Source organism: Hemicordylus capensis, chromosome 1 (assembly GCF_027244095.1).
Source record: "Hemicordylus capensis ecotype Gifberg chromosome 1, rHemCap1.1.pri, whole genome shotgun sequence".
Lineage (NCBI taxonomy): Eukaryota > Metazoa > Chordata > Lepidosauria > Squamata > Cordylidae > Hemicordylus > Hemicordylus capensis.
The window spans coordinates 236986609-237003483 of record NC_069657.1 but is presented as its reverse complement, the minus strand read 5'-3'; the positions used below and the strand labels follow the sequence as shown (position 1 = coordinate 237003483).

General features: G+C 40.3%; 1 protein-coding gene across 5 annotated transcripts in view; it reads right to left on the bottom strand.

The window, feature by feature from the left end:
- The window catches only part of ERBB4 (erb-b2 receptor tyrosine kinase 4), a 1268185-nt gene that overhangs the window by 7530 nt on the left and 1243780 nt on the right, over positions 1-16875 (bottom strand). For 3 of the 5 annotated variants that reach the window (XM_053283383.1, XM_053283382.1, XM_053283384.1), the window contains exon 26: positions 5054-5101. The exons of the other annotated variants lie outside the window; for them this stretch is intronic. In XM_053283383.1, coding sequence (XP_053139358.1) covers positions 5054-5101 — 48 coding nt within the window. The remainder of the gene's footprint in view (positions 1-5053; positions 5102-16875) is intronic. 5 annotated transcript variants of the gene reach the window in all.

Sequence of the window (16875 nt, the reverse complement as noted above, 5' to 3'; positions counted from 1 at the left end):
AGGAGTGAGATCATGCCTTCCTTCCCTGCCAACCTGGCATGCTTGTTCTGCCCCTGAAGCCACTAGACAAGTGAGAAAGTTTGAATATGACATATGCACATGAAATCCAACATGTATAGATCTGACCCTGAGTAGTACAACCAATATTGATAGAATTATTATTATTGTTTACATAGTCAGACAGGTGTTATTGACTGGTTTGTTTTATCCAGACATCGAGTCCTTCCCAAGGACCTAGGATGGCTGAATTTTATTATCAATATCGTTGCTGTTATTATTATAGATATCATCGCAGAATAAAGGTTGTTCCAGTAAAGTTGCTTATTGTAATTGGTTGATGGTGATTTCTGTGGCTCCTATGGTGTTGAGGTGCTCTCCAAGTTGTTTTGCAATTGCACCTAGGGCGCCAGTTACCACTGGGATTATTTTGGTCTTCTTCTGCCTCAGCCTTTTAATTTCAATTAGTAGATCTTTGTATTTGGTGATTTTTTCTATTTCTTTTTCTTCTATTCTGCTATCCCCTGGTATTGCTATGTCGATTATTCTAACTTGTTTCTCTTTCTTCTTGACTACAGTTATATCTGGTGTATTGTGTGGCAGATGTTTGTCTGTTTGTAGTCGGAAGTCCCATAATATTTTTACATCTTCATTTTCTTCAACTTTTTCAATCTTATGCTCCCAGCAATTCTTGGCTACAGGTAGCTTGTATTTTTTGCAGATGTTCCAGTGTACCACCCCTGCTACTTTGTCATGCCTTTGTTTGTAGTCAGACTGTGCGATCTTTTTACAACAGCTGATTAGGTGGTCCACTGTTTCATCTGCTTCTTTACAAAGGTGGCACTTGCTTTTTGTTGTTGATTTTTCTACTTTTGCGCTTATTGCATTTGTTCTTAGTGCCTGTTCTTGTGCAGCCAGTATTAAACCCTCTGTTTCTTTCTTCAAGTTTCCATTCTTAAGCCATTGCCAGGTCTTGGTGATGTCTGATTTTCCACTTATATTGTGCAAATATTGACCATGCAGGGGCTTCCCCCCCCCATTTTTCTGCTCAGTTCTTGACTTGTTCTTTCTTTCTTGTAGGCCTGCTTTGTTTCATTGGTGTTGAATAGTTTCGCGTTATTGACCATTTGAAGTGCATCTTCTTCACTGTCCTTGATATATTCTCCAAGGCCTCTTTTCTCCTCCTTTACTGTTTGATGGACTTGCAGCATTCCTCTTCCACCTGAGCTGCGAGGGAGGTATAGCCTATCGACATCACTGCGGGGGTGCAGAGCATGATTGATGGTCATGATTTTCCTGGTCTTACAATCCAGCGTCTCTAGCTCAGCCTGGGTACAGTCTATTATTCCTGCAGTGTATCTGATAACAGGTATAGTCCAGGTGTTTATGGCTTGTATGGTGTTCCCGCCATTGAGTTTGGACTTGAGGATTTTTCTAACTCTCCTGATGTATTCACTTCCAATTTTTCTTTTAACTTCAGTGTGTGCGATGTTATCAGCCTGGAGAATGCCCAAGTATTTGTAATGTTCTTTCTCTTCCAGGTTCTTGATCTTGCTTCCATTGGGCAGTTCTATTCCTTCTGTTTTTCTTATTTTCCCTCTGTTCATTATTAATGCAGCACACTTGTCTAGTCCAAACTCCATTGCTATATCTCTACTGAATATACGGACAGTGCTTTGCAGTGATTCAATTTCTGACTGGGACTTTCCATACAACTTCAGATCGTCCATGTACAGCAGATGGTTGATTTGACTGGATGTTTTAGATGTTTGGTATCCGAGGCCTGTTTTGTTTAGTATTTGTGAAAGTCGGGTCATGGCGATTACAAACAACAGAGGGGATAGTGAGTCCCCTTGGAAAATGCCTCTTCTAATACTAACCTGTCCAAGTGTCTCGCCATTGATTGTTAACTGTGTACTCCACATGCTCATTACTTTTTAAATAAATATCTGAATGTTTTTGCTGACACCAGTTGTTTCTAAACATTTTAGTATCCATGTGTGAGGCAATGAGTCGAAGGCTTTCTTGTAGTCAATCCATGCAACACTTAGGTTTGTTTTTCTTCTCTTGCAATTTTCTAAAATCATTTTGTCAATCAGCAGCTGGTCTTTTGTGCCTCTGGTGTTTGGGCAATTTCCTTTCTGTTCAACTGGAAGCTGTTTGCTAGTTAATAAGTGTTGCATCACTTCATCTGCTATAATTCCAGTTAATAATTTGAACATGGTTGGCAGGCAAGTTATCGGTCTATAATTTCTTGGAACTGCACCTTTTGCTGGGTCTTTCATGATGAGATGAGTTTTCCCAGTTGTTATCCATTCTTCAGTATCACCTCCTTGCAAAATCTGATCGAACTGTTTTGATAGCTGTTTATGAAGGCTTGTTAAGTGTTTAAGCCAAAAGCCATGCAGTTCATCGTCGCCTGGCGCAGTCCAATTTTTAATTTTCTTTGCTCTTTCACTTATTAATTCTGGTGTTATTATTAGATCTTGCATTTGTTGGTTACATTTTTCGACCTCTTTCACCCAGCCAGCTTTTTTATTAAAATCTATTGGATTGTCCCATAATTTCCCCCAGGATTGCACTGTTTCTTCTTTATTTGATGTTTCTAGGTTTCTTGCAGTTTCTCCTTCTATGCTTTAGTAGAAACGTCTCTGATTTGACTAGAATTGGAGATTCTGCCTGTGTTGTATAATTCTGGCTTAATATCTGCTAATCTTCTTTGACACTGCTGTTATTTGCTCCTTTATTATTTCCAGGACTTCTCTAATTTTCCTTGAATCTAGATAGTATTTTTGGATCAGATACTGTTTGGTGTTTTTATTCTTAAGCTTCTTGTCTTTCATATCTTTCAATTTACTAGCATCTGATCTAAGCCTGATGATTTTATTTTCTAATCTAATCTTCCATTTAGATAATGTACGACTTTCTTTTTTTACAGGTCAACTGATCTTATATCCGAGCTCTTGTGTTGTTATTGTTGCTTCACTGTACATTAGTTGGTTTGTTTCTTGCAAATTATTGGTTGTTATTTCTGCAAGTGCAGCATTTATATCTTTTAATGCTTGAACAAGTTGTTTTTGGGCAACTGTTTTTAGAGCGGGAAGTCGAACCCTGGTGGTTGTTTGGTTCATGTACTCAGTTATTTTTTGCTTTAGTTCTTGTTGCTTTTCTGTTAAACGGCATTCGGGTTTTTGAGGAGAAGGCAAAAGGGTGGTTGCCTGGTTTTAATTTTGAAACAGTTCAGCAACAGTGGCATCCTCTATTTCTAGCACCTCCTCCACCTGCGCCTGAGCAACTTCATCAGTTGGTGGTAATTCTTCTTCTATATCTTGAGCCTGTGTTGTTCTTTGCAGTTCTTCCAACTCAACTTCTGTGAATATTTTGTTTCTTATTATGAATCTTCTCTGGTCTGCTAGCCTTTGTTCTGTTATTTCTGTATCTGGATGCTTCTCTTTCCAGATTTGGTACATTTTTGTTAAATAACCTCTTCTAGTTGGACTATAGGAGATTGTTATTTCCTTGTTGGCATTTTTGGTATATTTTTTCTGGTTAAGCGATGTTTCTTCCAGTAACCTTGCAGTCTCCAGCCCTGGTTGTTCAACTGAAGAGCCTGAGTCCTGTAGCCCACTTGCCACCAGATGTCCAGGGACTCCAGGACCTGGTGCGGTCCTTGTTGACCCGGGCGACGACCGATCTGGTATAGATTTATTAAAGTTATGTCTCACCATATTGTTGATGGGAGAGGCACTCTTTGTCTGGCTCCTCTGGTGAGACCTGTCCGGTATGGTTGGACCTCTGGCATAGCTCTTACCTTCCTCAGAGCGTGCAAGTCCCACAACCATGCCAAGGTCGTGCCTCACCGGGGGACAAATAATAATAATAATAATAATAATTATTATTATTATTATTATTATTATTATTATTATTATTTCAATATCTATACCGCCCTTCCAAAAATGGCTCAGGGTGGTTTACACAGAGAAATAATAAATAAATAAGATGGAACTCTGCCCTCATAGGGCTCACAATCTAAAAAGAAACATAAGATAGACACCAGCAACAGTCACGGGAGGCACTGCGCTGGGGGTGGATAGGGCCAGTTACTCTCCCCCTGCTAAATAAAAGAGAATCACCACGTTAAAAGGTGCCTCTTTGCCAAGTTAGCAGGGGTTTGGGGGCTGAAAGCATAATCTGTGCCTATATGCATGTCCCCTGTTCAAAGGTAATGCATGGGCATGTGCTAGCCTTGAAGGAAGCATCGGGCATATTGGTTAAACACTCTTGCTTTCTCACAACACATTGGAAAGAAATGGGAGCAAGAATATCATCTGGACACTGAGCAGTACATATCTTTTCCCTATTAGGAACCAACATTTTTAGTAATACAGATTTTATTTATTGGCGCCTGTTACCCATTTCTTTCATATTTGAGAGAAGATTTGATTCAACCTGGAGTTGAATCAAGGCTGATTCTGGCTTCTCAAATTTAAATTTGAGTCTGGCTTCTCAAATTTAAAATGTGATTTCACAGGGGGCACCTCCACGCGTCACTCAATATTTGATAACTGGTTGGAATGTAATGCAACACACACACACACGTACACACACACCTCCATCTGAAATACAAAACCCAAAACAACACTGCCAATTTTGCAGGGATTATTTCAACAGGATGTTTTTAGAATCAAGTTTTATTCATTACTTCCCTCCCTTAAAATTGTAACGATTTTCAGTTGTTAGAAAAGCTAAAAATTTAACTGAACAAAGAATTAGCAGTTGCTGACTAATACAGTAAAATTGGGAGACTCATTCTGAAGTGGTTATTAGACACTAGATTTTGTAGGGCTTTGAGCTCTTAGTTGGATTTTCACTTGAATTTGAAAGAATTGGTTTGTTTGGCGAGGTTCATTCTCACAAAACAGTCAATTCTGGCACTAGAGTGGGAGGAGCGAGAGGAGAGGGTAAGAGGTATGGCAGAATTTATGAAGAGAAAAAGAAAGAATACATTTAAAAAGACAAACTCCTAAATGATGAATGTTGATTGTGAAATACTTACTCCTGACATAGGGGTGTAGGCAGGAGGAGGGCTGTGTCCAATTTCACTCTAATAGGAAAGAAAAATGGAATGATGGATATAGTAAGAGACCACATGAATGAAAATAAGTCACATGAGCTCCATGAACCAATGAGGGAGAAGCATGCACAAATCAGTGAGGTATACTCAGCACTAGCCAAATTCAGACTTTTCTGCTCAGGCAAAAACTGCCACTGAAAGAAATCTGAAGACAGTTTCGTGTGAGGTCAAGGGCTGGAGTATTTGACTGTTGAATGATTAAGAAAAGGCTGAAAAGATGTGTGGGGTTCTTTGTAGAGAGAGTGATGGGCATGCAGAAGATAAGCTTTTGCCCTAAAGATTGGAGAATCAAGAATCAAATAAGAGTGCACCTACTATTACCCACCTGGTCTAAAAGGAGAGGAAAGGGACTTATTATCTAACAGTAAAGAAAGAGCAAACAGTTCAGGTCTTCAATCACCATGATCACAGAATTGTCAGTTTCTCTAGGCTGGCTAACGTTTGTCTCAGAAAAAGAGAATTATCTACAATGTTTTTAAACACTTAACATGGAAAATGGCTAGCAGCCCAAGAACACTGAAAAATATGCCTCGATTGCTTGACATGAACATTGTCACTGTTTTTTGATTTTTCTTCAGGTAATTTAACAATAGGAACAAGTATTGTGTACTTTATATATATTAATCTTTCTGAGACCATAGAATCATCAAACTAGACTGAAGCATGCATGTTTATCTGCATGCAGCATTTGGGAATTTTTATTTATTTTTATTTATTTATACCCTGCCCCTCCAGTGCACTACTGCTCGAGGTGGCTCACAACAATAAAATAGATACAAGACACAATGAAAGTAATAAAATTAATAAACAAGTTAAAAGTCAGGTTAAGAGCACACTCATTATTGGGTTCAAATTAAAAGTTATTTTAAACGCTAAAATCTGAAAATTATAAACAGCTAAATAACCTACCAGATATAACCAAAAATAGAACATTAAAAAGCCTTCTTTAAAAGGTGTGTTTTAAGTTATTTTTTAAAAACACTGAGGGAAGGAGCATGGCAAAGCTCTTCAGGGTGAAAAACAAGAAAGATTTGTGTAATGTTATGTGGCATGGGTTCATCTTGGCTTTTCAAGCTCTTTATCTATAGAATTCTTGTCTACAGCAGATCTTATTTAGGGTAGGGATTTAACTCAAGTAGCTTGGAGGATTAAAGAGGGTTCTAGGTAAACAGCTGACACGAGCCACAAAAATGCAGAGAGATGACCCACGTTGTTTTCATTTCCTACGCAAGATGAAGTCCATTAACGTCCTCCTAGTATTGTGGGTTTTAAAAAATGTTTTAGTGCTATATGCATGTACTTTTCTATATTGCAATAGATAAACTCTTGGGCCAGAGTACTAGGCATTGGGGATGGCAGTCCTGTGCATTTATACATGGAACTGTCCCAGTCATGTAGAAAAAGGGGTGAGGATCTGGTTTTAACAGCAAAAAGGATGTATAGGAAAGGAGCTGAGAACCCTCTCTTTGCTTACCCCCCTGCAGTCTCTCTCCCGAAGCATTTTTCTTCTCTAAGCTTTAGCTTTTGTATCGGAAGTGTGCTTGACTGGGGGAAAGTGCTTGGGAGGAGGTACTGCAGGCAGGCAAACCGTGGGCAAGGAGAGGGTTCTGCATTCTTCCCCTGTGTACCGCTTTTGCTTTTAACATTGGTATTGGACCCTCCCCCTTTCTACTTGGACAGTTCTGTGTTTAAACACATGGAACTGTTGCTTTCACATCAGGTTTGGCTCCCAGACCTTGGAATCTCTGACATGAAACAGTCATAACTTCGGCTCTTGATAATGCCCTGCTAAGAGGCACCTTTTACCGTGGTGATTCTCTTTATTTAGCAGGGGGAGAGTAACTGGCCCTATCCACCCCCAGCACAGTACTTCCAGTGACTGTTGCTGGTGTCTATTGTGTATTTTTTTTTAGAATGTGAGCCCTTTGGGGACAGGGAGCCATATTATTTATTTATTATTTCTCTGTGTAAACCACCCTGAGCCATTTTTGGAAGGACGGTATAGAATTTGAAATAATAATAATAATAATAATAATAATAATAATAATAATAATAGCAATAATTATTAACTGCTACCTCGCAATAAGCAATGCTGTGAAAATGAGCAATCTAGGCACTATAATAGAGCTTATTATAAACATAAATAATGCAACTAGAATTATTTAAGAAAGTGGGCAGGAGAACACAGAACAAAGCGATTATTATGGGGTGGGTGGCTTTAAAGAATAAAGGATGTTTTTCATGATCCAATTTTCAGGCAACAACTCCTGTTGCTTGTCTGCTTACACACAAAATGTATCAGATTTATACACATGGCGAGCTTCCTTATAGACTGACCCATGAACTACAAACTTGTCTCAAGAAGGTTTTGTCTCACAAGTCTGACAGCAAATAACTTGCTTATTAACGATCTCATACAATAAGGTTGCATATGTAAGCAAAATATAGAGTGATTACGACAGTCATTTTATGCCTGGAAAAAAAGCGCCCGTAAGAGTCTCTCTCCAGCATAATTAATAGACATTTGGTTCTGTTGTTTCTTTGAGTGAAGTTCTGCTATGTAATGCAGTTAATGTGATAATTATTTTAAACAATGGCCTGGGTCTTACATAACAGGAAACTTGAAGTCCCTTTACCTCCATTTTTCAAACCTGTACGTCTGAACCCAGGGAAATGGAGTTTGTCGGGGAAAGCAACCTGTGGTTTCCCTCGCCAAACTCCACTCTGAACCTTTGGTTAGAACGGAGTTTTGCGACCAGAAACTCATGGAACTGGAATTGAGGGAGGAAGCTCCTCCCTCACTCCAGCCCAATTAGCTCAGCAGGCTGTCCTTCTGTGCAGAAGGAAGCCGGCACAGCCAGCTCCCCTGTCTCTCTACAGTCTCGCGGACTGGAGAGAGACTCTCTCCCCAACATCCGAACGTGAGTGTGGGGGAGGCATGGATCCGCAGGTTCCATGTTATTTATTAATTGGGCCAATGACAAAAGAAGCACCTACTTCAGTTTCACCTATTCTATGACAATCACTTGACAGTTTTTTACTTTTAAATTGAAAGTATCCATTCATTTTTTAAAAATGACTTTGCAATGCAAAGGGCATTTTAAGAAATTATAAACACCATTAACCAGCCTTCAGGAGAACAGAAAAATGTGCAGTGATTAATGCATTTACCATGGTGAGAAACTGAGAGCCAAGTCAGACTTGGAACTTGGTACCATTTTCATGGGGCCATAACACACTAAGATACACATGGGGGATATGTACCTTGTAATATTATAGCTTACCTTGTAATATTTCAGGGAGAAGGATTCACTAGGTTCCTTCCCCTTGACATACTAGTTTTCTACATACAAGGGAACTGACATGGGGGTATATTGAAACAAGGGAGCTCCTACAAGGGATGTGTGAACCAGCTGGAAATTGAGCTGGTTCACACTCAAGCCGACTCGGCTCAATGGCTCCCCATTTGCAAGCTAGCTTGAGGGCCGTACTTGTAAAGGAGAATCCAACAACGATTCCCCTTTACAAGTAAAAGGCTGTGGTGATGGTGGTTGTGAAGTTCCATTTTACCTTGAAAAAAGTGCTGCTGCACGGTGGGATGGAGGTGGCAGCAGCCATGGGGAGGGCTGCCGGGGTTCCTTCCACCTCCCCACCTGTGGAAAGTGGGGAAGCTGAGCACTGTAAGATATCCCCCTCAGGGGATGGAGCTGCTCTGGGAAGAGCAGAAGGTTCTAAGTTCCCTCCCTGGCATCTCCAAGAAAGGGCTGAGAGGAACTCCTGCCTGCAACCTTGACAGTCTGTATAGACAATACTGAGCTAGATGGACCAATGGTCTGACTCAGTATAAGGCAGCTTCCTATGTCACCTGCCTCCCCAGTGATAGTGTGGGACAGTCTGTGGCCTGTTTGGGGCCTCTCAGTGTATGCACAGAGGCCTGAAATGGGCTGCAGACCAGCCCACAAGCAGGGAAGTGGAAGGAGCCCCTGCTGTCTTCCCTGCGGCCATTGCTGCTGCTGCCGCCACCATCCTGTCATGCAGCGGCACTTTTTTCAAGAAAAAAATTGTTTCCCCTTGCCCCCCACCACTTTAGCCCTTTACTGGTAAAGGGGAATCCTTGCAGGATTCCCCTTTACACATATGGCTGTCTAACTCTCAAGCCAGCTCAACAGCCGGACTGGGCCTGGGCTCATTCAAGCCCAAGCCAAGCTGCCCAGGGGCGGCTTGAATCCATTCTGGATTCGATCCAAACTGGGCTAGCCAGTTCCATGCACATCCCTACTGTCCTATGTTCCCTCCCTGAGTGTCTGCTGATGATTATGCAAAGGAACGTAATGGTACCATGTTAAAAGTTTCCTTTTTTCTCCTCCTGTAAACAAAAATACTATGTAAAGCTTTCTTTATCTATCAAGCTGTTTCAGCTTAGTTTTTTTGTTGGTTTGGTATTGATAAAAGTATCATAGCCACTATTCCAAAAAAAGGATGCCAGGAAATAGCTGAAGTGCCAATTAGCAGGGATGCAAATGCAATATAATTGTTCTTTAAATGTCTTTAAATTGCTTTCTAATTGCAATGTGATGTCATAATTTTAGAAGCATCAAAATTACTTCTTGTGCTTAAGATGAAAACCAGAGTCCTTCCAACTGTCCCTATTTTATTGGTGAGTGTGTATTTTTGTGTGTGTGGTGGGGGGAGACATTTTTCATTGATTGGTAAATTACTTACTGGCAGGGGAGCAAGAGAGAAAGGGCTCATCAAATAAATATGTGTATCTTAATATAGTGGGGTGATGGTAGAGACAAGTTGGAATTGCTGATATTGTATTTGAAATTAAATGCAAACATCTTGATGAAAAATGCTGGTACCGTGTCCATTTGGTTTCAGATTCAGAAAAGAATATGCTGATAGAATATTTAATATTTGTAATCTGGCTGAAAACAAAAGACGGTTCATCTGATCCAGCAGCCCCTTGTACATTTAGAAATCTGGTGAATATAAGGTTTTCCCCATTCACTTCAAGTGATACAGCACAACTAATTTTTGTTCTGTGGGAGCTCTGGATTGAAGCAATAGATTGAAATCAGATGTTGGGTTGGCTGAAAGGCATCTTCTCATTCTGCATGGGAGGAGGCAATGGTAAACCACTCCTATATTCTACCAAAAGAAAACCACAGGGCAATGTGGTCGCCAGGAGTAGAAATCGAGTTGACAGCACACTTTGCTTTACTTTACTTTAGTAGTAATATAGCCATAGTATCCTCAAAAGTCTTCTCCAGCACCAAAGTTCAAAAGCATCAATGCTTTTTCTATCTTGCTTCTTCAAAGTCCAGCTTTCGCATCCATAGAGTGTCACGGGGAAAACCATTGTCCGAATGGTTCTAATCTTTGTAGATGTAAACACATCATAGCATCTAAATATCCTTTCCAAAGCCTTCATTGCGACCCTATCAAGTGCTAGTCTGCGGCGTATTTCTTGACTGCTGGATCCTTTACTGGATCCTTTAAAAGGCAGAAGCTATCCACCAGTTCACTGTCTTCATTGTCAATTCTGAGGCCATTGTCATTAGTTAAGTCTTCTTTACATTTAATTGTAGTCCCATTTTTTCACTGTGCTCCTTGACTTTCATTACTAGAGCTTGCAAATCATCCACATTCTCAGCTGTCAGTGGTGTCATCAGCATAGCATAGGTTATTGATGTATCTTTCTCCAATTTTAAAACCACGCTCATCTTCTTCCAATCCAGCTTCTCTCAGTATATGTTCAACATATAAATTGAATAAAGAAGGAGAAAGTATACAGCCTTGCCTTACTCCTTTGCTGATCTGGAACCAGTCTGTTTCACCATGTTCCGTCTGGACTGTGGCTTCCTGTCCTATGAATAGGTTTCTCATGAGAACAATGAAGTGTTCTGGGACACCCATTTTCCTAAGGATGTTCCACAACTTGACATGGTCAACACAATCAAAGGCTTTTCTGTAGTCGATAAAGCACATATTGACTTCTTTCTGGTATTCTTTGGCTTTCTCAATTATCTGGTGTGCTTAAGCAATGATGTCTCTTGTTCCTCAGCCTTTTCTGAAACCAGCTGGAACATCCGGCATTTCCCTTTCCACGTAGGGCTCTAATCTGCATTGGATGATCCTGAACATTATTTTGCTAGCATATGAAATTAAGGATATTGTGCGATGGTTTGCCCAATCTGTTAAGTCTCCTTTCTTTGGTATGCGTATATAGATTGAACTCTTCCAATCTGTTGGCCACTGTGTCATTCCCTAGATTTGCTGGCATAGTTTAGTTAGAAACTTGACTGATTCTTCTTCGGTTTTCTGCCATATTTCTGTAGCTATCCCATCAGTTCCTGTAGCCTTCCGACTTGGTAATGACTGGCGTGCTGATCTAACTTTGTATTCCCATACTAGAGGTTCTTGCACGTAAGGAATATCTTCTAGTGTATCTTGGATGTTGACATCCCTGCTGTATAGATTTTCAGCATATGCCTTCCATCTCTGTTTGATCTTCTCTGAATCAGTTACTATCTGTCCTTTGGCATCCCTTAACATACCAGTTCAAGGTTGGAACCTCCCTCTGAGTTCAAAGATCTTTTGGAAAACTTGCCTTGTTTTTCTATCCTCAAGGTCTTTACAGATGTCATCGTAGTACTGCTCCTTGTCTCTTCTAACAGCTTTCTGAAATCCCCTAATAAGTTCCTTCCTGAGGTCTTTATCTTTCTTGACTTTGGCTTCTCTCCTCTTCTGGGCAATTTTCAGTGTCTGTTCTGACATCAATTTTGCTTTCTTATGTTTCTTGGTCTTTGGCAGTCTCTTTTCACTTTTATCCTTAACAACTTCTTTGATTTCATTCCATAGTTCCTCTGGTTCCCTATTAATGAGGTTCAGAACTTCAAAGCAGTTCCTGATGTTCTCCTTAAAAATAGTAGGCACCTTCTCAAGATCATATCATGGGAGCTGGATAGCTTTGTTTTTCCGCTTTAGTTTGACTTGCACATGAGCAGTTCGTGATCTGTTCCACAGTCAGCCCCCGGCCATGTCTTTGCTGTTATAACTGAGCTCTTCCACCTCCTTGCACCAATAATGCAATCAATTTGATTTCTATATATGCCATCTGGTGATGTCCATATGTATAGGCGCCGCTTTGGTTGTTTGAAGAATGTGTTAGCAATGAAGAGATCATAGGCTTGGCAGAAACTAATAATAAGTTGTTCTCCTGCTCCGTTTCTGTTTCCTAGGCCATATAGGCCAACTGTGTTTTCCTCCTTATCTTTTCCAACTTTGGCATTCCAGTCTCCAACCACCAGCATCACATCTTTCTTGCATGTTCTGTCAATTTCAGACTGGACTTGAGCATAAAACGCATCAACTTCCTCTTCTTCTGCATCAGTTGTTGCAGCATAAACTTAAAGAACTGTCATGTTAAAGGGTTGTCTACGAAATCTAATTGATATTAGTCGGTTACTGACCGCATTGTATCCAAGTACTGACATTGCTGTATCTTTCCTGACTATTTATTTATTTACCATATTTCATATGACTATGAAAGCAACACCATCCCTTCTTTGGTTTTTGTGTCCTGGGTAGTAAACAGTATGGTTTTCTGTCTGAAAGTGTCCCATTCCAGTCCATTTTAATTCACTGATGCCTAAGATGTCAATCTGTAGTCGATTCATTTCATCTTTCACTCTGTCAAGCTTTCCCATATTCATGCTTCTTACATTCCACATTCCAATTGTAATTCTGTCTTTGCAGCTTTGGATTGTCTTTCCCCAAAAGTCCAAAAGGCTTTAGTCTAACTGCATCATAAACACCATCGGTACTCTGAAAAGATCCTCAGCTCCTCCTCAGTAGCATGTTGAATACCATCTGACCTGAGGGGCCCATCATCCAGCACTACATCGACAATCATTCAATTTTGTCTATCCATGAGGTTTTCTTGGTAAAATACCAGAGTGGTTTACCATTGCCTTCTCCCACACAGTATGAAATGATGCATTTGTCATTGTCACTGAAGTGATTGTCCACCTCCAGCACCTTCCTATATCACTACTGCCCAATATAGGTACCTGCTTGCTTTAGCTGAGCAGCTGGGATGACCTTTGTGCTTTGGGTGACCCTACTGGGAGTCTACCTCCCAGGAAACCCCCCCCCCCATGATGAAGCAGCATAGTAGGACTTGGGGGGGGACTTTAGTAGTAGCAATAGTAATTTTTATTACTACTTCATGGGCGGAAACTACTTACTACTTGTGGGTGACTGTAGTAGTAGTAGTAGTAGTAGTAGTAATTTTTATTTCGGTCACTGAACAACAAATACAGAAAAGAAGAAAAGAAAAGAAAAGAAAATACAGAAAAGAAAAAAGAAAAATACATAAAATTCCTAAAAGTTCCTAAAAACATTAAACATATTAGGGGGAAACTGACTCATTATATAGCAGCTCAAGAGATAGTGATACTTTGTTCAGGTACATAATGGTCTTACGAATTCTGCGATTATGCAAAACTTGGCAAATGCATAAGTGATCTTATCATCATGATTTGATAAAAGATAGCATATGTAGAATGTAATGATTAGTTTCATTTCCATTCAACTGAATGAAAGTTTAAGTGCAACTTAATAAAAGAGAAATTTCTTACTTATTTGTTTTTCTTTTCCTCTAGGGCAGGGGTTCCCAAACTGTGGTACTCCAGATGTTGTTGAACTACAACTCCCATCATCCCCAGCTACATGATGATGTAAGTTGCAGTTCAGCACATCTGGAGAACCACAAGTTGAGAACCCCTGCTCTAGGGTCAGTAAAACAAATAATTGTCCTTCATATCCATGATGTTATCATTCAATAATGTTATGTTCAATAAAGATAATCTCATGCAGCACCACTCCGGGTGGCAAAAGGCATGGGCAGCTGTGAATCTGAAGATTCTCCATTGAGTCTGCATCTTGGCTTTGGAACACAAAGAATTGTAAAAGAGAACATCACTTCCTTGGGGGACTTGATTTATCTTCTTTCTAGAAATGTATTTTTTGGGGGGGTCGCCATAGAGAACACCACTTGAGGACACCAGCCCTGTCCAATCAACACTTATGATTCCCATCATGTACTATTTCTATTTACAAATAGAATATGATTCCTACCATGTACTATTTCTATTTACAAATAGAAATTTCTTCCTTATTCCCCCCCCCCAATTTTCACACATATTAGTACAAAAATTTAACCCTTTGAGCCTCACCAAAATCCTCCTTGAGTCAAAGCTGTTCAGGACAACAAAAACTGATTGTGTGTGGTTAGATGTACAAGCTTGGTGCCTTTTCACCAAAAATTAAAAATATGTGAACAACAAAATGCAAATTTGAATTTGCCCAATAAAATGCAAATACCTGCAAAACTCAAGCTGTGAAATCCAAGCTTTGAAGGTCCCCCAGCATGACTTTTACATTGCAGATTGATCTCCTGCATGTTGAGTTGTGAAGTACAAGCCTCACAAACCGGGTTTCTATTTTAAGGCTGCTTCCCTCATAAACTCAAAGCAATCTTATGTTTGTTTTACTAAGCTGTATTCAGAAACAAGTCCTCCTCCTCCTCCTCCTCCTCCTCCCTTTCCCCTCCCTTTTCTTTCTGACTCCTTCCCCACACTCTCTACAGGAACCTCACTGGGACTAACATCCAAACAACTAAATAGAAAAGATTACTGGATAGAATACAACCATTTAATTGCTCAGAGCAACTGGATTGGAATTTGTAAAATGTGTCAGATTTTGGACATGGATGAATATTAGTTTCAGCAGTTATACTTGGCAGCTGCATTCGTGTATCACCTACTCTACAACAATAACTCCTGAAAAGGAACACACCCAGAAAAACTGTGCTGTTCTTATTGAAACTATTAATTTGTCCTCAGATATTCTGCATAAGAAGGGATTCCCAAATTTGCTTTGAATTTCAGCTTCAGCAAAATTCCAGTGGCACCTCTCTTCCGAAGAAAAACAAAACTATGTTCCTGTAACCTCTATTGCTTTGTGACATGAGAAGTGGGTGAGTCTTGTAGAAGCCAGTGTAACAAGATTTCCCCCCTAGATTTTCATACCCTATGCAACACTGGCTGCATTTTGAACAGGTTATTTGATTGCAATGAAGTAAATAAACTTCAATACGAGACCTTCAGCTTCCTTCCCAGCATATGTCAGATTGTGTGTGATTTAGCAGCCCTCAGTTACATCCTTTTGTTACTATCTTCTGTCATAGCAGCCTTTTGAGAAGCAGTGCCAAAATGAATATTCATCAGGAGATAGGCTCACCCAGCAAGGAGGGTGTGTGTGTGTGTTTAGGAAAGTGATGGTTGCTTTGCTCAATATAATCAATGTTGAGCTAGCAAAGGTTGAGCAGATGAAAACTTAAGAGTGTAGAGAGATGACTAAAGCAACACATCAGCACACTGACAGTGGAATTTCAGTCTGCAGCAGTGATATTAATAATTTTGCTTTCAGACTGCTCCCATTGTATTCTGGAATTCTGTTATATCAAGTTATAATTTGATCCACATCATCATTCTGAGCCTACATCTCTTGCTGCTCTCCCTTCCTCTGTAGTTACAGATCCTTCCTGTGTTGATGGGGTAAAGTATCACGCTCCAGGGCTGTACTACTCAGTACTTCTGAAGCAGCTGGAAACACAAAAGATCAGTGTTTCACACTTAGCAGATAAAATTTGGGGTGCCTCCAGAGCGCGCGCGCGCGCGCACACACACACACACACACACACACAGACAGCAGCTCTTATTCACTTGCTGTTTCGCTGCTACAAAGCTGGCAGGAGACACAGTCACATCTGAAAAATGAACTTTGCCTAATTGGTGTCACTTTTCATTACAAAATATATCTGACTGCCTGTTAATTTCACACCAGATGAGAGGGCTATCTTCTTTTCCAGAAAGGTTAAAGTCTGACTATTTCAATGGGACTACGTGAGGATATGCACTACTAAGGTCAGCAAAGCCTGAGATCTGAGTTCAGTATTATTGGAATTTGTCATTTTTCCATGCTGGCTTCAGCAGTTGTATGCAGAGCGCCGCACTGGTTTCAGGGAGGAGTTAAGGCATGTTTCTCTTGAGGTGTGTGTGTGTGCCTCCAAATATGCAGATATCAACATACACAGATGAAAAGAAGCAATGTGATGGGTCAAATGTTCTTAAGTGTTGATTGCCAAGGGGTAATCAGAGGTAACCTGTTTGACTGATTAATTATGCGCCATCAAGTTGGTGTTGACACTTAGTGACCACATAGATAGATAGATTCTCTCCAGGATGATCTGTCTTCAACTTCGCCTTTAAGGTCTCTCAGTGGTGCATTCATTGCTGTCGGGTACCCCATTAGTTGTTAGTATATCCCAACAGAAACTCCTCTGAGTTATTTATTTTAATTATGCTCCACTCATCAGTGAGGGCAGCAATAGGGTGGCAACAGACAGCAAAGAACAATTGAAACAATAAAAGAACATATCATAAATACAGAAACATGATAAAAACAGCTGAGCCAAACAACAAAACACCACCACTCCATCATCATAGAAGAAGACTAAAACCAAATTCAATAGATATTTAAAAGGGCTGGGTGGGGTTGGTGGCGGTTCTTGCCCTTGCACCAAGACAAGAGTGAGTGTCAGGTGAGCTTCTCTAGGGAAAGTATGCCAAACATAGGAGCCACAGCAGAAAAGGCACCTGTCTAACTGCAGAAGG